Here is a 25,154-nt window from a genome sequence, read left to right as displayed (position 1 = left end):
CGATCCCATATGGCGTGCAGAGTGGCCAATAAATAAATTTATAAATAATAATAAAGATCTCTGATATCTCCTGCTCTTGGAGGACAAGGTCTGCAACACACTGTCATGATGTAAAAGACCCTTCACAATCCGCCCAGATTCCCCTTTTAAACTTCTTTCTCTTCTCTCCCCTCCAAGAGGTGATCACTACAGGCTTTTCTGTCCTCCACTTGGGGACCTCCTGGAAGATTCGTTGGTTGGTTCATTCATTTAAGGAGCATCTACCAAACTTCAGGCAGCACGGCGGGCAACGGACTCAACCCCAAGGGTGTCAAGAATCTTCTCTGACCAGAATCTTCTCAACTCTTACGCATCCCCGCAACCCCCACCTCACCGAGGTCCAACCCCTCCTCGCCTCACCTCACTCCAAGGTTAGCTCTCCGTCAACCAACTGGGTGGTTGGTCCCCGGGTCCTTCTTCCCACCCTCGGGCAAAGGAATGTGTATTTTTCGCCATTTTTTCCACCTCTGCCACATCACGGCTGTTCAACCAGTTGATGGATGACCTACCGACCAACGTCCACCTTCCTGAGGAACTAGAACACGGAACAGGGGCGGGCTGAAGGGGGCCTTCCGCTGAAGTCCCAGTGTTGAAACTAGCCAGGGTGGGCTAGGATCCCCGCACAGCCCGAGATGCGCCCCCGACCCAGCCGCAAGGCTAATTAACCGGGGCAAGCTCGCGACCACCACCCCCATTCGACCAGTCCCTGCCGGCGTGTCAAGGGGGACCTGAAAGGACTAGGGGCTTGGCTGCGAGGGATCTGGAAGGCACTGGGGCCGGGCGCAGGCTCCGGCCGCCCGGGAGCGGGTGCTTAGGTGACCTCGGACCCAGCGCTGAGGGAGAGGAGCGCCGGAGCCCGCAGGCGGGGTGAGAGGTGGGCGGCGCGGCTGGAACTACAAATCCCAAGGGTCGTCAGCCCGAGAGGCGGAAGGGGCGGTCTCGGGCGGGGCGGGGCGAGGCCTGAGGGGCTCTAGGGCCACGCCCCGGCTGCGGGCTCAGCGCGCGGGGAGACCATGTCCGGAGGTAGCAGCTGCAGCCAGACCCCGAGCCGGGCCATCCCCACCACTCGGAGGGTGGTCCTCGGCGACGGCGTGCAGCTGCCCCCCGGGGACTACAGCACCACCCCGGGCGGCACGCTCTTCAGCACCACCCCTGGAGGTAGGCGCGGGCTCCAGGGGTGGGGGGTGGCCCCGTGCGCCCCGGCTCTGCGTGCGGGCGGTGGGGAGTCCGGACTCGACAGGAGCGGGGAGTGCTCGGGAGCCGCCAGCTGGACGGGGCGACCGAGTTCCGGGGCGCGATGACTGGGAAGAACGGAACGGGGCATCAGGGAAGCAGTGAGAGTCCGGGAGGTGGCCGCAGGGAGCGAGCGTGGGGGTCGCCTGCGATCGCCAGCCCTCGGGCGCGAACTCCGGTGCCGCGTCTGCCAATGCCAGGAGTTTGCTTCTTTCTGGAAGAGACACCTGACTCCCCCGATCGTCGACAAACGCACAAACAAACGCACGCTTCCGAGACCGCCACATGCTGAGATGTGCTGCCCCTTGTGGGTATTGGGGGCAGTTCTGAGGCTGAATAGGGTGGGGTCGGGGTGGGCCACGCACCACGGAGAGGCCGGGCCCAGGGTTTTGTGGGATGGGATGTTGGGATCAATGACTCTCGCAGAGCCCTTCTTCATTCCCGAGGCCCCCCACCCCACCCCACCCGACCCCCAGCCCCGGTTTTGGGCGGAGGGTGCTCGCCTGCCCCTGCAGCGCCTCGGCGGCACGGGTGGGCAGATGGTTCTTTCAGGCGCGCGGAGGTTCTCAGCGCAGGGACCTGGGGCAGCGAGCCGCGCTATGCAGAAAAACACGTTCTTCTGTCCGAGGGGGAGGGGAGGGAGGGAACCGTGTGACCTCCGGGAGCGTGGATGAGGAAGAGGAAGCTGAGCTGGCGCGGGTGGCTGCCCGCTTCGCGCTCCCCTCGGGAGCCTGGCATTCGCTCCCAGCTCCGGAGCCCGGGTGCCGGGCGCTGATGAAACCTGCCGGCGGGTTTGCGTGATGAAATCCCGGAGCTCAACGCTTCCCTCCCTCCCTCGTGCGGTCCTCACCCTGCCCTGCCCTTCTCTCCTTCCCTTTGCGCCCTCTGCCTCTGCTGCTTCCCAAACTGCTCGAGAAAAGCGCCGCACATTCTGGCGTTCCAGCTGAGACGCTCGCGCTCGGGCGGGGCTGCCCGCCTCGTCGCCTGGCAGCGTCGGGGGCCACTTGCTTCTTTCCTCAGACAGCTGTCCCACCCCCGGCGGCGAGCACAGCCAGATCCGAGGCCCTGGTTTTGTTTGACTCAAAACATACGACGTGCAAGCTGTTAGCCAGCTGACTGGTTCTTGGGCAGCGAGGGCGCCTTTTTCTATGGGACGCGGCACCGAGGCCCCCGAACACGTGCCCACGGTCCAATCTAACACCCGATTTCCCAAACTGAACATGAAACAGCCGCCAAGTGCAGAGGGGAAAAAATGCTATTAAAAATGATCCAAGGGAAAGTTCCCAGTGACTCTTCCTGTCTCTCTTGACTCAGATTCTCTTTCCATGCTGGACCTTATGTAGTCCATGCTACTCCGCTTTTTCTGTGCTGTGATGTGGCTACCGGGACCTTTCTGGACAATTTTGGGGTCCCCTCCAGTGAAGCTGTGAGCCACTGCTTCATCTGTTCAGGGTGGGCACTGACTCAGGCCTGAAGGCTTAGGTGGCCCTATTTTGCACCCTCGTTGCTAGATGGGGTGGATCAGCTTGGAAGCAACAGCCGGGGGTGCTGTTTATGGGAAACTCTCTTCCACTTCTCCGTTTGCGCTGGGAAATTGCGGTTTGGGGCAGACCTCAACGAGCCTCCTTCCTTTTAAAGGTGTTCATTTGAGAGAGGGACAAGGGGCTTCTGCATCAGTGTGACAGTTTCTGAGGCCAACTGGAAGGAAGCTAGAAGTGCCAGGAGTCTAGAGAGTGACCAGCCTAGTGACCAGCGAGGAGACGCAGCTCACAGTCCATAACCCAGAGAATCCAGGCTTGCCTCTGCACAACCAAGGCATGGAGTCTTCCTCCAAAGCCCACTTTAACACAGCCCTTTGCCTGGGCAGAAGGGCTTGACCTATGAGTAAAGGTTATTCCTGGACCCCTTCTACTTCGGTCTGGAGTGCTGTTTCTCAGTCTTCTAGGGGGCACATGAATTACCTGGGGACCACATCTGATTCTGTAGGTGAGGGGTAGGGCCTAAGATTCCACATTTGTAACTAGCTCCCAGTGATTGGTGTAAGGACTACTCTCTGAGCTCTCAGGAATTGCTGGAATGTGACAGCCCTCACCAGTTTCTCCTCTGCGGTCTGACAAAAAAGCGATGCATCTATCCAGGTAAACTTCTCTTGAGGTTGGGTTTGGCATCTGTCTTTAAACTATAGAGTCTGGAGAGCCAGGCTCTCGGTAGAGTCTGCGTGGGTGTATAGTGTCAGAAGCTACTGGAGTAAAGTGTCTGCTGATCACTCTTGCTGGGAATGGCTCTGCAGATGGCTTGAGCCATCTCCATTCCTCTGACTCCAGTTTGCTTTCCATGGTCATTTAACCCTACACAGGCTGAGCCACCAATCTGAAGTTAGGTGTCTGGAGAACTGAAGAGAAATTTGCTTAAGAGAGTGTCACTGATGAACACTCAAGTTTGTGGAATCTTATGGTTTTGTTTTGTTCTTTCAATTTTATTGAAATATAGTGGATTGACAGTGTGTTCATTTCTGCTGTACAGCAAAATGATTCAGTTATATGTTCTTTTTCATATTCTTTTCCACTAGGGTTTTTTTTTTTTCCTTTTTTGGTCGTGTCACGCTTCTTGCAGGATCTTAGTTTTCCTAATGAGCGACTGAGCCTGTGCCCCTTTCCTTGGAAGTGTGAAGTCCTATCCACTGGACCACCAGGGAAGTCCCTCCATTGGCGTTTATCACACTGAATATAGTTCCCTGTGCTGTACAGGAGAACCTTGTTGTCTATCCATTCTGTATATAATAGTTTGCATCTCCTAATCCCAAACTCCCAACCCTTACCTTCCCCACCCCAACCCCTTTCCTTTGGCAACAAGTCTGTTCTCTGTATCTGTGGAGTCTTAAAAGTCTTAAGTAACACCATAAACCACCAGAACCTTTGAGTGGGTCAGAACCCTTCATCCACCCTTCCCCCACCAACCTCTACATCCCCAGTTCCTTACTGGATGTTTGACCCCAAAACTACAGGAGTTGTTGCTTGGGTGGTAGTCATACCTAAGCCCTGGATCTGGATAAGGTTAACCAGAGGTAAGCAGCTAGGACTGCAGGTGTTACTGGCACCCTATTTGGTTAGACAAACAAAGCCTGCGCCCGGGAAGCTTACCTTGGGGCAGCTCCCGGGTCTGGCCCTGGAACAGAGAGTGCCGGGAAGAGGATAGGGTAAGCTGGGCACTGAAGCGGGAGTGCGGCCAGTGTCCCCAGGCCTCAGTCACACTGCCTCTTTATTACAGGTCAAGAGAACTTGACATTGACATTAAGGCAAAGAAGGAACTATAATGGGCCTCTTTTTATACTGAACCGACCTTCCTTTTAAAGCGTTTAGAACATTCCATACTATGTGCTTCATTAAAGACTGGCAGAGACTTTGGTGTAGATCACCCATAGCCTTCCTGATCTTACAGCCATGGCATTGGAAGATGAAGTGTGACCTCGAGGGCTTCCATTGCAAGCTAGAAAGATGAACACACCCGAAATAGAATTATAAGCATCAGAGTTGTATCTGAAGTAATTAGACAGACACTCACCTCACCCCTGAAAACTTGCATGATATTAAGTGAGACTTGCCCACTCCAAGTAGCCAGCGTGGTTGGCCTTACATTCTAACAATGTAGACACAGCTGTTGGATTTGAATTGCCTTCAGACCTTACTTTTTTTTCCCAATATCCTCAAGGGTGGCAGGGCCTCATTATTTGATAAAGAGGTTTGTTTGTTTTCTGAAAGAGCAAAAAAGTCCTTCATTATCAAATTTGGAGAAAGGGCCAGCAGGATGGTGCCATATTGACTGTTGGCATAAAGTAGCGAGGCATTTGCTTGTCAGGGTCTTTATTTGATGTCGAGTTAGGAAAAGGCAGCATTATTGAAAAAAGGGTTGCTTCCCAGGGTGAAATGAATGAAAAGTGTTCATTTGTGCACGTAGGTTCTTGATTCTTGAGTGTTCAAACGTATGAACGAAAAACACGTTACTTTCTCGTTTTACTGAGATCCATGCCAGTGTTCTTCCTCTTTTGTGATTCACAACAATGATTCACACGTCTTTGTTTACATGTTTGTTCCCTAGGTTAGACAGGAAGTTCTTTCAGAGATGGCTTACTCATCTCTGTAGTGTGACCAGCCACATCAGATGTCTAAAAGGTGAAGGGTTAAAAACTCCTGTGATGAGAGTGTTCTCAGGGTAACCTGATGTCTCTACTACTAGGCCTGGGTCTGAGCTGGCTTAATAAGAATGTTTAAATTTTCTTTTCTGTCCTCTTAGTTACAAGTGTAGCTGTTTATCTTGAAATGTCCCAGAAGCAGAAGCTAACTTTCTCTGAACTTTCCCACTTATCCCAGGATTATTCCAAGTTATTATGAAGCAGAATGTGGAAAAAAGTGACTTTTTATACTGAACTAGTCAGTGTTGGGGCCTAGGTCTCAGACACTGGGATTCATGGTCTTCATTTACTTGTTTGTGGCCAGTATTGCTGACTCAGCAGAAATAGGTGACCTCTACCCATGGCATTTGGATGCTTAGGACTTGGGCCTTGTAATCCACTGCCTATGCCCATGAGGGTTCACAGGGAGAGCTCAGATAATAGACCCAGAGATCTAGTCTTGATGAGAAGGGCTGTATCAGCTAGCTACTGCTATGTAACAAGCAATCCCCAAACTTAGTAACTTCAACAACAACAACAACAATCTGTTATTTCTCCTCATTCTTTGGGTAAATTGGGCATTTTTTGATCGTCTTGCCTGAGCCCACTCATCTGGTTGCATACAGTTGGCCATTGGATTGCCTTGGGCTGGAAGTTTCAAGGTGGCCTTAGCCACCTGTCTGGGTATTGCTGGGGACAGCTGGAAGGTTGGGCTCTCTCTCTGTCCTCATGGTCTCACACCATTCAGAATATGAGTTATTTACATGGCAGCTTCCAAGGCCTCTTAAGGCCTTTATTCAGAAGTCACAGTATGTTCAGTTCAGTTCAGTTCAGTCGCTCAGTCGTGTCCAACTCTTTGCAACCCCATGAATTGCAGCACGCCAGGCCTCTCTGTCCATCACCAACTCCCGGAGTCTACCCAAACCCATGTCCATCGAGTCGGTGATGCCATCCAGCCATCTCATCCTCTGTCGTCCCCTTCTCCTCCCGCCCCCAATCCTACCCAGCATTAGGGTCTTTCCCAATGAGTCAACCCTTCACATGAGGTGGCCAAAGTATTGGAGTTTCAGCTTCAACATCAGACCTTCCAATGAACACCCAGGATTGATCTCTTTTAGGATGGATTGATTGGATCTCCTTGCAGTCCAAGGGACTCTCAAGAGTCTTCTCCAACACCACAGTTCAAAAGCATCAATTCTTCGGCGCTCAACTTTCTTCACTGTCCAACTCTCACATCCATACATGACCACTAGGCTATGGAAAAACCATAGCCTTGACTAGACGGACTTTTGTTGGCAAAGTAATGTCTCTGCTTTTAAACATGCTGTCTAGGTTGGCCATAACCTTCCTTCCAAGGAGTAAGCGTCTTTTAATTTCATGGCTGCAGTCACCATCAGCAGTGATTCTGGAGCCCAAAAAAATAAAGTCTGACACTGTTTCCACTGTTTCCCCATCTATTTGCCATGAAGTGATGGGACCAGATGCCATGATCTTAGTTTTCTGAACGTTGAGCCTTAAGCCAACTTTTTCACTCTCCTCCTTCACCTTCATCACAGTATGTTACTTACACAGTATTCTGTCTGTCAGAGCAAGCTGCAAGGCTAGCCCAGATTCAAGGAGAAGGGAAACGACTCCTTTGAATGAGAGAAGCTGTGTGTAAACAGGGATAGGAGGATTTATGTGGGCCATGCTTCGAGATGGTGTTCAACAAGGGTCAAGCCTCAAAGAACAGTCCTTTGAGGGGATTTAACTGCCTGTCCTGCTGAGTGGCCAACAGAGCCAGGGCCAGATGTTGGTGTTCAGTTACTCAGTCATGTCCGACTCTGCGACAGCAGTATGCCAGGACTTCCATGTCCTTCACCATCTCCTGGAGCTTACTGAAACTCATGTCCATTGAGTCAGTGATGCCATCCAACCATCGTGTCCTCTGTTGTCCCCTTCCCCTCCCACCTTCAGTCTTTCCCAGCACCAGGGTCTTTTCCAGTGAGTTGGCACTTTGCATCAGGTGGCCAGAGTATTGGAGCTTCAGCTTCAACATCAGTCCTTCCAATGAACATTCAGGACTGATTTCCTTTAGGACTGACTGATTTGTCCAAGGGACTTTCAAGAGTCTTCTCCATCACCACAGCACAAAAACATTAATTCTTCGGTGCTCAGCCTTCTTTATAGTCCAACTCTCACATCCATACATGACTACTGGAAAAATGATAGCTTTGACTAGACGGACCTTTGTCAGCAAAGTAATGTCTCTGGTTTTTAATATGCTGTCTAGGTTGGTCGTAGCTTTTCTTCCAAGAAACAAGCGTCTTTTAACTTCATCGCTGCAGTCACCATCTGCAGTGATTTTGGAGCCCGAGAAAATAAAGTCTGTCACTGTTTCTATTGTTTCCCTATCTATTTGCCATGAAGTGATGGGACTGGATGCCACGATCTTCATTTTTTGAATGTTGAGTTTTAAGCCAACTTTTTCACTCTCCTCTTTCACCTTCATCAAGAGGCACTTTAGTTCCTCTTCGCTTTCTGCCATTAAGGGTGATGTCATCTGCATATCTGAGGTTATTGATATTTCTGCCAGCAATCTTGATTCCAGCTTGTGCTTTATCCAGCCAGGTGTAGGAGACAAGAATCACGAGCCTGTGTGTTTATTGACTGTTGGTTTAAGAACAGAGGACGCCTTCCTGAAAACATTGAGTCATGGATCCCATGTCCTGCTTTCAAGCCCTTCTATTAAGCTCCACAAAGCAAACCACACAGATGGACATGGTGCCAGGGCTCTGGGCCATATATTCACTTGGTGTCACGTGAACTCTTACTAACTGCAGCCTAGCCTACCTCCTGTTTCCCCTTCAAATAGCCAGGCTTCAGGTACTGGCCCCCTCTGCCCAGCACTTGCATTTAAACCTCCTTGATTTTCTGGAGTACTGGCAAGAGGCAGGTGTCTGAGCCCAGGGGTCCACAGGTGAGTGGGAGGGAGACTACTGCTGGTATCAGAGGGGTCACACTCAGCACATGGACAATGAAGTGGCGGCTGCAGAACTGGGTCTCTTGCCTTAAGGAGTGTGAATGGGTTTCTCTCTTCTTTCTTCTGAACAAAAGGGGACAGTAGGCCTGTGCGAATTTGCTAGGTCTCTTGTAACCAAATCCACAGACTGGGTAGTTTAAACAACAGAAATTTATATTCTTCTTGGTCTGGAAGCCCAAGATCCAAGTGTGGACAGGTTGGTTTCTGCTGAGGCCCCTTCTGTGGCTTGCAGAGGCCGCCTCCTGCTGCCCCTTTTCCAGGTGGTGGTCGTGGTCCTTCTGTGGACTGGCTCTCTCTTACAAGGACACCAGCATATTGTTTTAGGGCTCCACCCTAATGGCCTCCTTTTCACATAATAGCCTGGTTAAGAGACCTTATCTCCAAATACAGTTTACACTGAGGTGCTAGGAGTTGGGGCTTCAACATGTGAATTTGGGGGCATGCCATTCACACAAAAAAACAGGACTCCTTCACTTTCCAGCAGCAAGGGGGTGGTGTATTTCAGAAGGGCACTCACTGTTGGTAGTGAATTTCAGGGGGCAGCCTTACCTGGCTATGCCAGGTGCACAGGGAAAGGGGAGGAGCTTGGCCGGCCTCAGAAGAAGTTGTTCAGCTGTTTTGTTCTGTCTCCGGAGAAACTTTGTCCCTTCTGCTTAATTTTCAAATCAGCCTGCCTGTTCCCTCATGGGACCGGAGGGGAAGGGCCGTTTACCACTGGCTGATGGCCCCTTTGTTACTCCAGGGCCTTCATAAGACCTCTAAAGAGTCTTTGCTGGGGGCGTGGATTTTTTTGTTTTTTAATATTTATTTATCTGGTTGTGGCAAGTCTTGGTTGCTGCCCGGGGTATCCATAGTGGCAGCCTGTGAGATCTAGTTCCCTGACCAGGGATGGAACCCGGGTCCCCTGCATTGGGAGCCTGGAGTCTTAGCCACTGGACCATCAGGGAAATCCGGAGACTGTAGGGGTATTGGTTCTCCCTGCAGAGCTGGCAGGGTGGGAGGGGAAGGGCAGTCTGGGAGTGAGCGAGCTCTGCTTCTTTACCAAACTGCTCCCCGCCCCCGGCCAGTCAGCTGTGCTTGCCAAGCAGACCGTCCTGCAAGAAACGGCCGGGCACTGCTGCTGAGCCGCGTGTAAGCTCGTTCCAATGGGTTTCTCCCCGGCGGCTGGCCTGCGTCCCAGCACAGGCATTCAGCCCTCTGCCTGACCCTGTTATGAAATGCTCTCCCGCCCCTGGAAGGGGAACAGCAGTTCTAGGAATTCCGTGCTTGTACTCTTGCCGGGCCTCACGTCCTCGGCCCCTGGGAGAAGCGTTCCTGCCAGCGAAGGCCCCAGGAAGAAAGAGGGACCAGTGTCTCAACTTACAGGAGCTGCATCCAGCTGCCTCAGGGCCCCCAGGGCTGGACCGCAGGGAGATGGTGGAGGAATGTAGAAGGCCTCCCTCCCAGGGAACATCCTGTCCTCAAACAGGCGGAAGAGGAGGCAGAAGTCTGAAGACCCCAGTGGCTTCCCCTTGGCCAGTGCTGGCTAGTGCGGGGGCCCGGGCTGCCTGGTTCATTGTAGACAAAGGCTGGTCTCTAGGGTGGGAGCCGAGACAGGCTGGGTCTGTCTTGGGATGACTGCAAGGGGCTGGCCTTTCTGAACCTCAGTTTCCTGCCTGTGAGTTCAGGATAAGGTGTCTCCCTCATGGGGGTCCAGGAGACCTAGCAGGTCAGGCTGTGGCAGGCAGGGCTCATGTGGGTGCTGTGATTTTCACAACGTAACACTCCTGCGAGGCTCGGGTTTTGTCCTCACCCTCCTCTCAGAGCTGAGGAGTGAAGCTGGGACTCGGAGGTGAGGGCTGGTGCGGTGTTGCATCCAGGTTTGAGCCCAGAACTGCTGCCTCCTGTCCCCGAGCTAGTTGCACCACTTTCAACTTAAAAGCACCTGCCCACAAGGGGATCCTAAAAATAAATGGTTGGTATCAGAGCTGGAACACACCAGAGAGATTATCTCTAAAGCCTGGCCTAGGGTTGGGGCTTTAAAAATAGTTTGAATGAGCCCAGAACAAGCCCTTGTTTACAGGCGAGGAAACCAGACCCTGGGGCATGTGTGCCTTGCTTTATGCGTTCAAGCAAGCTGTCCTCACCCCCAAAACCTGCCTAAAGAAAAAGTACAATTCTTGCATTTGGGGCATACCTGGAGTTTAAAGTCCCAGATGACACTGGTTACCAAACATGCCACAGCTCATGGTGGTTCTTGAAGCCTGTTTCTCTGTGGACCAAAACAGGAGGGAGAATGCCCTTACCCTCCCCCCACCCCACCCCCTTCTCTCCAAGTCTCTTTTCAGGGTTCTTACCTCCCCTCTGGTTTATCCCAGCTTTTTTTCTTTACCCCCATATAACTGAAGTCACAGTGGTCGTGGCAATACCGAGGGCTTGCTTGTTTAGGGCTGACTTTGTGTGAGCCACGGTGCTGACCCACGCAGTGACCCTGGGACACTTGAACTGCCATCATCACCATCACCCTCATTCTACAGGGGAAGAGATCAAGGCACGAGGACTTCTCTGGTGGGCAGTGGTCAAGAATTTCCAGTGAAGTGGACGCGGATTCAAACCCTGGTTGGGAAACTAAGATTCCCACACTTCGAGGGGCAGCTAGGCTCACACGCGACAACTACTGAGCCCTCGTGCCTCACCTAAGACCTGACGCAGCCAATAAATAAATAAAATAAAAAGAAAAGAAATTGGGGCACAGAGACATAGAGCAATAATGCCCAGAGTGGATGGAACCAACAAGTGGGAGAGCTGGGTCTGTAACCACTAGGCTGTAAGTAGGACAGCAGGCATTCACACCCCACCCCCCATTATGTTGTCCCCTGGGTCTCTAACCACTAGGCTGTAAGAAGGACAGCAGGCATTCACACCCCACCCCCCCATTATGTTGTCCCCTGGGTCTGTAACCACTAGGCTGTAAGAAGAACAGCAGGCATTCACATCCCACCCCCCATTATGTTGTCCCCTGGGTCTGTAACCACTAGGCTGTAAGAAGAACAGCAGGCATTCACATCCCACCCCCCATTATGTTGTCCCCTGGGTCTGTAACCACTAGGCTGTAAGAAGAACAGCAGGCATTCACACCCCACCGCCCATTATGTTGTCCCCTGGGTCTCTAACCACTAGGCTGTAAGAAGAACAGCAGGCATTCACACCCCACCCCCCATTATGTTGTCCCCTGGGTCTGTAACCACTAGGCTGTAAGAAGAACAGCAGGCATTCACACCCCACCCCCCATTATGTTGTCCCCATGCCCCTCTCTCCATAGCTGGGAAAACTGGCAGCCAGCTAGACTCAGGGTGATGCATTTACATGGGCTTCCAGTTAGAAGGCAGCCTCAGCTATTCTCTACGTGTAGTTTAAGACCCAGCCTTGAACTCAGAACCCAGTAGGATCTCAGCTACACAAATGGTTGGAAGGGTTGGGGGCGGGGTTCACCTCTCTCCTGCCCCCGCCCTGTGGGAGGCAGGTTCTGGATTCCCCTGCTTTGCACCTGTAGTCCCTCCCTCCTGGATCGTCCGAGGACCACCGCCCACTCTGGGTCAGTGCAGAATTGGGGTGACAAGGATGCTTCCATGGCTCGGGTTAAGAGTCAGGGGGCTTGGATTCCCTGTTGCCGATGGTACGCACAGGGTAGACCTCTCCCTGCCCCTCTGTGGTCGCCATCTGTGTCTCTAGATGCCACACACTTGTTTCCAGAACCTGGAAACAAGTGTATCTGAGATCGGGGGCTGTTCCTGTATCTAATGGCCCCTTGCATCCGTCACACGTGGTCTGCTGTGGTCCAGAGGGGTTCAGTGAGGGAATATATGACCCAGCACCTCTACCCTCAGGGCATGTGAACCAGCAACGTTTGGCAGTTGTGTGGGTGGGTGTTAATGCTTGTCCCGATCCTTGAATACAGTTCCTGGAGTTACAGTCTAGCGTGGATGGGGCTGGTGCATGCAGCCTGGAGATGCTAGAGGGGTGAGCTCACCACTCTTGCCCCAGCCCAGCAGAGAGCCTTCAGGACATGGGGAATCTTGTCTTGTTCCAACAACGGTAGTTCTAACTTGAGTTACTAGGAAAGGAGATTCTGACCCTATATCCTTATTTATTTGTTTCCTTACTCATCCTGTATCTTTATTACATGTCAAAGAGTCAGACACGACTGAGCAACTAACACACAAATCCTTATTACAGTTTTGTATTTTTTATTTTAAAAATATTCAGTATAAAAGGTATATTCCTTGCTTTAATCCTTATCTCACTCGAGAGATAAGTAAACAAAAAGTACAGTTCTGTGGGGGTTTTTTTTCGTGAGCAGTGTGGTGGTGGTTTAGTCATTCAGTCATGTCCAACTCATCGTGACCCTGTGGACTGTAGCCCGCCAGGCTCCTCTGTCCACGGAATTTTCCAGGCAAGAATACTGGAGTGGGTTGCTATCTCCTTCTCCAGGAGATCTTCCCAACCCAGGGATCAAACCCAGGTTTCCTGCATTGCAGGCGGGTTCTTTGCCAACTGAGCCACAAGGGAAGCTCAGACAGCGTACACTTTCGTTATTCCAAATAGTACCTGCACAGCATTGCACTGTAGGTCCGATCCATAATTTATTTAACCTGTCCCTTAGTTCTTTTTTTTTTTTTTAAGTCAAAGTTGTGTGTGTGTGTGTGCTCAGTTGTGTCTGACTGTTTGTGACCCCATGGACTGCAGCCTGCCAGGCTTCCCTTTCCTTCACCATCTCCCAGAGCTTGCTCAAACTCATGTCCATTGAGTTGGTGATGCCATCCAACCATCTCATCCTCTGTCATCCCCTTCTCCACCTGCCTTCAATCTTTCCCAGCATCAGGGTCTTTTCCATTGAGTCAGTTCTTCGCATCAGGTGGTCAAAGTACTGCAGCTTCAACTTCAGCATCAGTCCTTCCAATGAATATTCAGGATTGATTTCCTTTAGGATGGACTGGTTTGATCTCTCGCAGTCCAAGGGACTCTCAAGAGTCTTCTCCAGATGGAGAAGCTCTACACAGTCCACAAAAACAAGACCTGGAGCTGACTGTGGCTCAGATCATGAACTCCTTGTTGCAAAATTCAGGCTTAAATTGAAGCAGGGAAAACCATTAGGCCATTCAGGTATGACCTAAATCAAATCACTTATGATAATACAGTGGAGGTGACAAATAGATTCAAGGGATTAGACAGGGTTCCTGAAGAACTATGAATGGAGATTTGTAACAATATACAGTGTAAAATGTACTGATCCAATATTTTTATAGATCATACTACACTTAAAGTTATTACAAAATAATAGCTATGTTTCCCAATGTTGTGCAATGTATTCTTGTAGCTTGTTTAGTTTATACATAGTAATTCATACCTGTTAATCCTCTACCGCTACCTTGCCCCCTTCCCTCTCCCCATTGGTAACCCCAGGTTTGTTCTGTTATCTGTGAGTCTGTTTCTGTGTTGTTATATTCATTTGTTTGTTTTATTTTTAGATTTCACACATAAGCAATTACAGAATATTTGTCTTTCTCTCTGATTCGTTTCACTAAGCATAATACCTTCCAGTCTATCCACGTTGCTGCAAATGGCAAAATTTCATTCTTTTTTATGACTGAGTAGTATTCCATTGTGTATATGTATTTCGCATTTTCTTTATCCGTTCATCTGTTGATGGACACAGGTTGCTTCTATATTATGTATTTATTATTTTTAATACTATAACTCTTGATGACCCATGTAGATTACAGTGATAGCATTTCCATTTTTTACAACCTTTTTTTTTTAAAGTAGAATTACTAATTTCTTCAGTTTAAAATGTGCTTAGTACCCAAATCCTGAAAGCATGGAACTCTGCTCAGCAGTCTTGTTCAGTGCTAAGTCGTGTCCGACTCTTTCCGACCCCATAGACTGCAGCACGCTAGGCCTCCCTGCCCCTCACTATTTCGTGGAGTTTGCCCAAGTTCGTGTCCATTGAATCAGTGATGCTCTCCAACCATTTCATCCTCTGCCACCCTCTTTCTTCAATAGTCTGTAATAGTCTCAATATTCTGCAATAACCTAAATGGGAAAAGAATTTGAAAAGAAGAGATGCATATGAATCACTTTGCGTACACCTGAAACTGACACAACGTGTTAATTAAATCTAAAAGAACAATTTTGAAAAGAAAAATGTAAGTATAAAAAAATAAAATGTGCTTCGTTTTCATTCAGGTAAGTCTTCCCATGCCCACCAGCCCCTCTGAAGTGCTTCTCAGTATGGTTTCACAGTCCTCTGCATTTCTCCAGCATTTTCCTTCTTTTCTGAGCACAGTTTGGCTACTCTGGACCTGCCACACAGCTGCGAGCATGGGATTCCCAGGAGCCTCTGGTCTTTCTCTGATTTTATAGACTCCATCCTCCTGGAACTTTATGCAGATATCTCTATTCTCCTTCTATTTGGTTAGCGTTTGGCTGGGTATAAAACTAGGTCAGGATGACTTTTGCCTCAGGATAGTGAAGGCATTTGACCCACTGTCTTCAGGCTTCCCCTGTAACCACTGAAAAATTTGATACATTCTTACTCCCAATCCTCAGTGGGCACCTGTTGTCTTTCAACCCTTTCTGGAAGATTTCATGATTTACAATGAATCTTAAGCTGGTGGTTTTTTAATTCATTGCACTAGATAGTCAAGTAGCCTTTCAAGACTCATCTCTCTCAATTCAGTAAAAGTAACTTTTCTTTTTTTTTTTGGTATTTAATTAATTCTTTTGATCTTTTAAGTAATTCTTTTGATCAAGTTCTCTTGTCTCTCTTTCTTGATTTCCTTTTATCTAGGATTTAGGTACTGTCTCTAACTGGTCGTCTTTTTGTCTTCTGCTCCCTTTATTACTTAAGAGTGAGGAGTTGCTCAAGAGCTGGCAGGAAGCCCCTTGTGTGTTCCGGAGACTGATGGGCTCAATCTAGTGGCTGGTTGGGATTTTTTTCATGTGAGATACCCCCCTCCCAAAATCTGTCTCTGTAGGTCTTTATCTTTGCTCTTTATCCTGAAGCAGAGGAGCAGAAAGGGTTTGAGGCCACCATTCAGGAGGTCAGCTTATTTTGCCTGCCTGTCCTCCTCCTGGGTGACAGACAGGTGGCACCTGTCCCTGTTGTCAGCCCCCAGCCCCCTTTTCCTTGATGCCTCTAATTCCCAAAACTTCCTGGGTTCGACCTCACTTGCTTGCTGTTACAACCTCCACTGCCATCTTCCTGCCTTTAGCTGTCCCCCTTTTGTCCCTGTTAGAACCATTCCTGGGACTTCCCTGGTGGTCCAGTGATTAAGACTCTGTGCTTCCACTGCAGGGGACCTGGGTTCCATCCCCTGGTTGGGGAACTAAGATCCCACATGACACAGAGGGAAGCCCCCCTCCAAAAAAAAAAAAAAGAAGGAAAGGGGAAAAAGAGCCATTCCTCCAGTCACTTTCTGGCTTCATATATCGTGATCTGGAGACTAGTCGGAGCCCCGCTGGCATCCAGGTGGGCGCAGGCGCTTCTGTTTCTTGTTCTCCGTGTTTTGTATGACTTGTGAGAGAACCAGGAGGAAGAACCATCTTGACTCTGCCACCTGGAAGCTGCCTAGATCCTCAAACGCTCTCATTTATAGACCCCTTGTGGAGGGGGCTTGTTTTCCCTTACACGGAGAGGAAGTGGGTCCTCAGCTAAAGAGTGTTATGGGGGGGCCGCCTGGTGTGACACCCACGCGCCCTAGAGGACCACAGCAGACCAGCACCCCCCGCTGCCGCTGTTCAGCCTCACAGGGTCATCAGCATCCCCAGCTGGTCCCCACTTCCTGTCCTGTGTGCAGACCACGTGCCAGCTCCGGGACTGCGCTGCAGCCTCGTCAGCCGAGGGTTCCTATTTTCGACAATGCAGGACTGTGTGTGTTTTGTTAGGTTTGCCTCATCTGTGGGAGGCTTAGGGAACTTCCAGATCACTGGCCGTGGAGGTGGATCCCATGAAGGCTTAGAAGAAGAAAGAGTTAAAAAGCCAAAGCAGTTCCATCTCCAGCTCCTATTCCTCACAGGCCCCAAATTAGTCAGTCAGTGGGGACTCCGTGGCTTCTCCCAGGCTCGGTGCCTTGTCAGCTGACTTTCTGGACACCACTGTTTACCCCCTCGCCTACCCCACACACATACCCTCCCTCCCTGGCTGAATTACTCTGACGGTGGGTCTTTTTTTTTTTAATATATATTATTTATTGGGCTGTGCTGGGTCGTAGTTGTGGCATGCAGGACCTTTCAGTTGCAGCATATGAGATCTAGTTCCTTGAGCAGGGATGGGATCTAGTTCCCTGAAGAGGGATCGAACCCCGGCCCCCTGGACTCAGAGTGCAGTCTTAGTTAGTCACTGGACCACCAGGGAAGTCCAGTGGTGGGTATCTTAGGTGCCACCCCTACGGGCATTTAGATTATGGATTTTATTAGCCCAAATGAGGATTTTTATTTTTAAATAAGTGCTCTAGCCATCGGATAGAGGGTGCAGAGGCTATTTATTTTTCTCTTTTAAGTGTAATTACTGATTTTTAAAATACTGGGGCCACTTCAGAGTATGTACCCCAAAGAATTGAAAGGAGAGTATCAAGATATTTGCATCTATGTTCCTAGCAGCATGATTCACAATAACCAAAAAGTGGATGTAACCTGAATGTCTGTGGGTAAACAAAATTGGTATACCCATACAATGGACTATTGTTGTTCAGTCACTAAGTCATGTCTGACTCTTGCGACCCCATGGACTGTAGCCTGCCAGGCTCCTCTGTCCGTGGGATTTCCCAGGCAAGAATACTGCAGTGGGTTGCCATTTCCTTCTCTAGGGGATCTTCTCTACCCAGGGACTGAACTCGAGTCTCCTGCATTAGCAGGCAGATTCTTTACCACTGAGCCACCGGGGAAGCCCACGGTGGAATATTATTCGGCTTTAAATGGAAGGAAATTCCCACAGAGTCCAGCCATGTAGATGAACCTTGAGGACATTATGCTAAGTGAAACAAGCCAATTGCAAAAAGACAAATACTATAAGATTTCACTTACTATAAGATTTCATTTTACTTGCTCTGGGGTACCTAGAGCAGTCCAGGCTTCCCTGGCGGCTCAGATGGTAAAGAATCTGTCTGCAGTGCAGGAGACCCAGATTCGATCCCTGGGTCGGGAGGATCCCCTGGAGAAGGAAATGACAACCCACTCCAGTATTCTTGCCCGGAGAATTCCATGGACAGAAGAGCCTGGTGGGCTACAGTCCATGGGGTCGAAAAGAGTCGGACACGGCTGAACGACTAACACACAACAGGGCAGTCCAACTCAGACAGAAGCAGAGTGGTGGTTGCCGCCAGCTGGGGGAGGGGGAATTGTTTCCTGGATGGAGTTTTAGTTTGGCAGGATGAAAACTGGCCTGGAGATCAGTTGTATGACAATGTGGGTGTACTTAAACAACTCAGCTGTGCATTTAAGATGACTTCAGATGCTAAGTTTTATGTTATTTCTGTTTTACCACACTTGTTAAACAAAACAAAACCACTGGGGGCTCGTGACCTCTAGAGAACCTCAGAAGCTGCTGACCTCCAAGTTCTTTTTTGAGACGACTGAATCTCTAGCCCCCAGGTTCAGCTCTGATGGGGTCAGTTGCTGTACTCCATGGTGAAAAAACAAGCAAAAAACCCCAAGGTGGTATGAAGAGTTTGGGATCAGCCGATACAAATTTGTGCATATAAAATAGATAAAACAGGGGATTCCCTGCAGCTCCATTGGTTAGGACTCTGCTTTCACTGCCAAGGGCCCCGTGTTCCATCCCTGATTAGGGAATTTAGATCCCACAAGCTGTGCAGTGCAGCCAACATGAAATAGGCAAAAGTCCCACTGTATAGCACAAGGAGCTATATTCAGTAGCCTGTAATAAACCATAATGGGAAAAAGTGTGAGGCATATGATATATATTCAGAAATACATATATTACTGAATCACTCTGCTGGACACCAGAAACTAACACAGTGTGGTAAGTCAACTATACTTCAATAAAAATAAATAAAAGTTTTTAAAATGCCAAGGTGGTGGGTGAGAAGGAGATAAGGGGGTAAGGTGCCCAGGCCATGATGACTAAGAAACAGAGAGAAACGGGCGCATCTCTGGAGCCAGGGTGCCCTCCCTCCAGAGAGGGCACTGCTGCTCTCCATTTGGAGCCCACTGGGCACGTAGGCACACAGCTCTTCATGTTACAGGTGAGGGAACTGCCCTTACAGGTGAGGCCCGAATGGGGGCGGGCCGGGCACAAGGGAGGAGGGGCACAGGGCCACCTGGCTGGTTGGTACAAGTGATAGTCTCTTAGTCGTATCGGACTCTTTGCCACCCCATGGACTGTAACCCACCTGGCTCCTCTGTCCATGGGATTCTCCAGGCAAGAATGCCAGAGTGGGTTGCTATTTCCTTCTCCAGGGAATCTTTCCAACCCAGGGATCGAACTCAGGTCTCCTGCACTGCAGGCAGATTCTTTACCATCTGAGCCGCCAGAGAGGGCTGGTTGGTAGCAGGGCCGAAAGTACAGCCCCAGGTCTGGGTCCTTTGCTGTCCACCCCTCCCCCTTAGAAACGTGAGCTCTGAACTGTAGTCCTCCTGGTGATGAGGGGCAGGGCTGTCAACCTCAGCATTATTTGCCCCCGATGAGGAGAGCGAGCCCGGGTGGCTGCCTGGCAAGGCCGAGGTCAGACCGGGCCAACGCGAGCAAGGAGGCAAAGTTTATCCTTGGGTCTCTCTCTCACCACCCTCTGCTCTTCAGCATCCCGGGTCCTCCTCGTCCCCGGGAGCCCAATCTTAACTCACATCAGAGCTCAGAGATGCAAGCTGGTCCCTCTTCTGTCTCTGGAGTTAGTAGACAGGCAGTGCTCAACCTCAAGAAATGAATGTCAGCTGTTGGAATGTCGCTCAGCAGAGCCCTTAAGTGAGGGACATATTTCAGAGCTATTGATGAGGATGGGCATTCCTGGAGTCCTTGCATCCTGGTTTCTAAACTGAAGCCATTCACCATCCACCTACAGTCTTCATTTGTTAATTGATGTATAGTTGATTGTGTTAGTTTCAGGTATTTCAGTTCAGTTCAATTCAATAGCTCAGTCGTGTCCAACTCTTTGCGACCCCATGGACTGCAGCACACCAGGCCTCCCTGTTCATCACCAACTCCTGGAGCTTGCTCAAACTCATGTCCCTTGAGTCGGTGATGCCATCCAACCATCTCATCCTCTGTCATCCCCTTCTCCCACCTTCAATCTTTCTCAGCATCCGGGTCTTTTCCAATGAGTCAGTTCTTCACATCAGGTAGCCAAAATATTGGGAGTTCCAGCTTCAGCATCAGTCCTTCCAATGAATATTCAGGACTGAATATAAGTTTCAGGTATACTGCAGAGTAGCCATGAAATTAAAAGACGCTTACTCCTTGGAAGGAAGGTTATGACCAACCTAGATAGCATATTTAAAAGCAGAGACATTACTTTGCCAACAAAGGTCTGTCTAGTCAGGGCTATGGTTTTTCCAGTGGTCATGTATGGATGTGAGTTGGACGGTGAAGAAAGCTGAGCACCGAAGAATTGATGCTTTTGAACTGTGGTGTTGGAGAGGACTCTTGAGAGTCCCTTGGACTGCAAGGAGATCCAACCAGTCCATCCTAAAGGAGATCAGTCCTGGGTGTTCCTTGGAAGGACTGATGTTGAAGGTGAAACTCCAATACTTTGGCCACCTCATGCGAAGAGTTGACTCATTGGAAAAGACTCTAATGCTGGGAAGGATTGGGGGCAGGAGGAGAAAGGGACGACAGAGGATGAGATGGTTGGATGGCATCACCGACTCGATGGACATGGGTTTGGGTAAACTCCGGGAGTTTGTGATGGACGGGGAGGCCTGGCGTGCTGCAATTCATGGGGTCGCAAAGAGTTGGACACGACTGAGCGACTGAACTGAACTGAACTGAACTGAATTCAATTATACATATGTATAAATCTATTGTTTTTCAGATTCTCGATCCCCTGGAGGAGGAAATGGCAACCCACTCCAGTATTCTTGCCTGGAAAATCATTCTTGCTACAGTTCATGGGGTCGTAAGAGTCGGAAAGGACTTAGTGACTAAACAACAACAGTAGGTTATTATAAGACATTGAGTATAGCACTTCCTGTACAGTAGGTCCTGGTTGGTTATCTGTTTTATATATAGTAGTGTGTATGTGTTAATCACAATCTCCTCATTATCCCTCCCCCTCTTCTGCATCTTTATCATACTTTGCATTCTACTTGTACTTATATTTAATATTTATCTTTGATTCACCTCTCCTTTAAAATTTATTGTTTTTTATTTTTTTTGCCGAGCCCCATAGCTTGTGGGATCTTTCGTTCCCCTATCTGGGATTGAACCCACACCCGCTGGGCAGTGAAAGCTCAGAGACCTAACCACTGGACTGCCAGGGAATTCCCTAGCTTTTATTATGTATATTATATCTTATGTGATGTATCCCATGTACCATTACCATATTCATTTACATCCTGTTGTATATATTAAAAGGAAGTTTGCTATCACAGCTATATATGGAAAACCAGAGTCACTTGCCATAAATAGAAGGTAGCTATAAAAAGAAACATAATGACAACAAGACAGTTTTAAATTCTAGCTAGATGCCTCTGCCTGTTGAAGGCTGAGCCTGGGGCCTGCTCCTTGTGGAGAAGGGAGCCACTAGCGAATGTTCTGGAGGGGTTATGTTACTAGGACCACAGCGGGGCTGCAGAGATGATCAGGATTTAGACAGGGGCCCAACGGGAGTCACCTTCTCACTCTTCACTGTTACTTGTGAATCAGCCGGCCTCCTCCCTGGCTCCTGTGCTTGAGAACACATTCCTTTTTTTAAGGAGTCTCTCAGGCAGCTGCCCTCATAGGAGGGCTCCTGGGAGGCTTAAGGTTAGTGAATAATTCTATAAGACGTGGTCCCTCACCCTGGGGTGACACTTGAGACAGGAGAGTGAAAATTAAAGGAATGGAGGGCAGACCAAGTAGAAACCCTGAAGTCGGGTGACACATGAACAGAGGATGGGTAGCTGGACCCTGGGAGGAGCGGGGGCGTCTCCGGGGAGGTGGACTGAGGAGAGAGAGCCGTGGTGGGGCTGGGGGTGCTCCGTGTCATTCTTTTCCACAAAGTCCACACAGGGGAAGTTTGCATATTTAACTGGTGGGGAGTGGTTGGGGTGGTGGCCAGCGGAAGTCACTTATTTTTCTCTTTGCTCCTTTGTCAAATGGAGTTAAAAGATTCTGGATATTCCCCAAGGGTGTGAAAGGACAGAATTGAAAAAAACACCAAAACCCACTTTGGGGACCTGCCTGTGGGTCCTATGGTTAAGACTCCGCTTTCCAATGCAGGGGGCAGGGGTGGGTTCCATCCTTTGTCAGGGAATTGACCACATGCCACTGGTAGGGTGCAGCGAAAAATTAAAAAAAAACAAAACACAAGACTTTCTCCGTGGAGCACCCTCCGACCCCGGGGAGATGGGGCGGTTGGGCGACAGCAGAGTCCCGGGTGGCAGGCGGGCAGTGAGTGAGCCTCACTCTTCCCGCCCGGGCTTTTGCAGGAAAGCCTGCCGCCTCTGCTGGAGCCGGGCCTCAGGGGGAAAAAGCAGGCCAGGGGCTTCTCCGTGGTTTTATCCGTGTCCCCGCTCCCTTGCAGGTACCAGGATCATCTATGACCGGAAGTTCCTGATGGAGTGTCGGAACTCGCCTGTGACCAAGACGCCCCCGCGGGACCTGCCCACCATTCCCGGGGTCACTAGCCCTACAGGCGAGGAGCCCCCTACGGAAGCCAGCCAGAATCACTTGCGCAGCAGCCCCGAGGACAAGCCAGTGGGCGGTGAGTGGCCGGGCTCCGCTGGGCTCTCCCTCCGGGAAGGGGAAGAGGGGGTGTAGGTGTGGGTGTTCCAGGGAGCATGGTGATGCTCCTGCCCATGTAGCAGTCCAGAGGACGGGGGAAGGGTCTGGGGTGCAGCACTTTCATCAGAACCCACTTTCCCCACAAAAGGGGCCCAGGAACCCCAGGCAAGGCCATTCAGCCTCATCAGATAGTCTCATTAGCCAGGAGCTTGTTTGAAAGGAGATGGCATCCAGGCAGCTGCTTTGATAAGCCCTTGGATAACCTTTATCCAGTTGTCCCTGAAGCATTTCCTTGTGTCTGTAGCAACTTGGAACACACCCAGGATGTTTTTGTGCAGGAAGCTGCTTATCAAAAGCACAGCGTCCTCACCCTCTAGGAAATGACACGTCTGCGGTATCAGAAAGGCGGCAGGGAAGTCGGGTGTCCTAGCGGATCCTGGAGGCCTTGGAAACAGTGCAACTGGCTGTTTCTGCAGTGGACAAGGGGAGGCCGGGTCCTTCCTGGTGTTCAGTTCCCCACCCTCATCCCCACCCCACCCCCGTCAATCAGAGCAGCCACCCCTGCAGAGGTGCTTGAATACCATCTCTGAGCATCAGGGACCCGCTGGCCGGAGCATCTGAGCTCTTGCTACAGGAGGAGGGAGCATAAGCACTGGCAGAGCCTGGAAGCCGCTGACCCTTCCCCGGAAGGCAGCAACCGAGCCCAGACAGGAAGCAGCTGGGCCCTCGAGCTTGGCTGGCCCTGCTGACAAGACAGAACCCAGATCCCTGGGGCCTTCAGGCTGTGGTTCATCAGGACCTCAGGAGCCCCACCTCCCAGAGAGGGCGACACTTGCCTTCAGACTTGGAGAACCATGGACAAAAGAGAGGTGGACACAGACCCACAGAGCCCGGCAAGAAGGATGCCCCAGGCAGCAAGGTTCCCTGCCCTGTGATAAGAGATGGACAGGGCTTCCCTTGGTGGCTTGGCGATAGAGAATCTGCCTGCCAATGCAGGAGACATGGGTTTGATCAGTGGCCTGGGAGGATCCCACATGCTTCAGAACAAGTAAGCCTGTGCACCCCCAACTACAGAGCCTGTGCTTTAGCGCCCAGGAACCGCAACTAATGCCCCTACATGCTTCAGCTCCTGAAGCCCTTGTGCGCAGAGCCACAACAAGAGGAGCCACCACAGTGAGAAGCTTGAGCCCTGTAACTAAAGAGGAGCTCCCGCTGGCCACAGCTAGAAAAAGCACTAGCAGCAGCACAGACCCAGCACAGCCAAAAATAAAGAAATTATTATTTTTTAAAAGGATAGACAGAAGGATGGACAGAGTCGTGTGGTTGGTCCTCCACTCCCCTTTCACCTTAAACCAAAGACTGGTCGTTGAGAATAGAGGTTGTCAACACAACAATGGCTCGGTCACCGCAACCTGAAAGCTGTCCACCGCCTGCACTTGCATACCCTCGCCCCTCCTGGTGTCTCGAGCTGCTCTGGCCCACAACAAAGGCTCTGACCCCACCATAGCAGCCTCATAGTCCGCACGGTTGTTGGGATGGGGTGGGCTGAAGGAGAAGGCACGTGGTTTTCCATGTTGCTTCACTGGATATAAGAAGCCAAGGCTCTTGCCTTTGGACACGCATATTTGTGTCAACATAACCAGAAGTTAAGGGCGGTTATTCCCCTGTGGGGATCAGAGCAGGCCTCCTGCCCTCTAGAACCTTGGAGGAGGGTTCTTGGCCAGCCTTGGCCAGGAGGTCAGGCACAAGGCAGTTTCATTAAAAAGGAAAACAAGCTGCCGCTGCGTGAATTACTTGGCAGTTTTAATGGTAAGTGTTGGGCCAGGGCAGCGAGCAACTGAATTCCCCAAAGAACTGCCGTATCGCAGGGTCAGGCTCTTCTCTGGAGAATCGGGTGTAGGCAGAGGAGGTTAGGGTACCATGTCCTAACCCAGAAGTTGGGACACATGCTCAGAAAGGTTTTTACATTTTAAGGAGTATGTGTCTGTGAAATTGTATTTATTTCAAATCACAAGGAGCCATTCACTCTTCTTAAAGAAAATACAAGTGATCCAGAAGACAGGGCTGTCACCTGTCCAGCGGGGAGATGTGGTCTCTGCTCTGGGATCGGGGGAGCGAGCACAGCTGGACGTGTGTCTCAGGAATTCCTGGCTCTGCCCTCCGTCCGCTGTCCTCGGCGGCACACCCCTGGCCCCTGCTCTCCCTGTTGGAACGACAGAACGGGAAACAACACCTCTTTCCGGCCTCTAGAAGATTCAGCCATGCCACGTGCCCATGGCTCACCCGGCCCTCTGCCCCTTCTCTCCCCAGGTGAAGAGTCACAGTTTGAGATGGACATTTAAAGGGCCAGCCATCGGAGCGAGCCATGTCTCTGGGCCCCAGCGGCCCCTCTTGGGAGAAGTCACACCAGCCAGGCCTTATGCAAACGACCATCCTGGGCAGGCGGTGGGCGTGGGGCCGGCCACCCCAGCCCCCTGCTCCCTCACTCAGGGCCCCTGCTCCCCCTTCTTCGTGGACACCAGCACATACCTCCGTGTGCCTCCAACCCTGTAGGAGCTAGCACCCGGAGGGCAGTGACCTCGGGCGCATCCTGCAACCCAGTGCCAGCAAGTGGACACGGAGGAGGCCTTCTGAACAGTCCTCCGGCTCTCCCGGCCCCGTCCTCTGGGGGACCACCCATGCCCCCCCCCCACTAAGATTGGTGTGTGGGGAAAGCTCCCCACCCCCTCCCCTCCCGAGAAAGGAAATAAAAGCCACCTTCGCCCTAGGGCCAA

The 25,154-nt window shown here is 50.7% G+C and overlaps 1 protein-coding gene and 1 long non-coding RNA gene across 2 annotated transcripts; one reads left to right on the top strand and one right to left on the bottom strand.

The window, feature by feature from the left end:
• Positions 1-1,019: 1,019 nt before the first annotated feature.
• On the top strand, positions 1,020-25,154 carry EIF4EBP1 (eukaryotic translation initiation factor 4E binding protein 1). Its single transcript, XM_081524163.1, has 3 exons — positions 1,020-1,197; positions 22,181-22,360; positions 24,691-25,154. The coding sequence occupies exons 1-3, from the start codon at positions 1,053-1,055 to the stop codon at positions 24,720-24,722; spliced, it is 357 nt and encodes a 118-aa protein (XP_081380289.1). The 5' UTR covers positions 1,020-1,052; the 3' UTR covers positions 24,723-25,154.
• LOC145518902 (uncharacterized) lies at positions 4,506-21,979 on the bottom strand. The gene is made up of 2 exons (XR_014063449.1): positions 20,428-21,979; positions 4,506-4,601 (listed from the first exon to the last, which is right to left on the bottom strand). It is a non-coding gene; the product is annotated as an uncharacterized LOC145518902 (long non-coding RNA).

The sequence above is a fragment of the Giraffa tippelskirchi genome, chromosome 8 (assembly GCF_054371585.1).
Source record: "Giraffa tippelskirchi isolate mGirTip1 chromosome 8, T2T-mGirTip1v1.2.pri, whole genome shotgun sequence".
NCBI lineage: Eukaryota > Metazoa > Chordata > Mammalia > Artiodactyla > Giraffidae > Giraffa > Giraffa tippelskirchi.
This window is presented reverse-complemented; position numbering and strand designations above follow the sequence as displayed.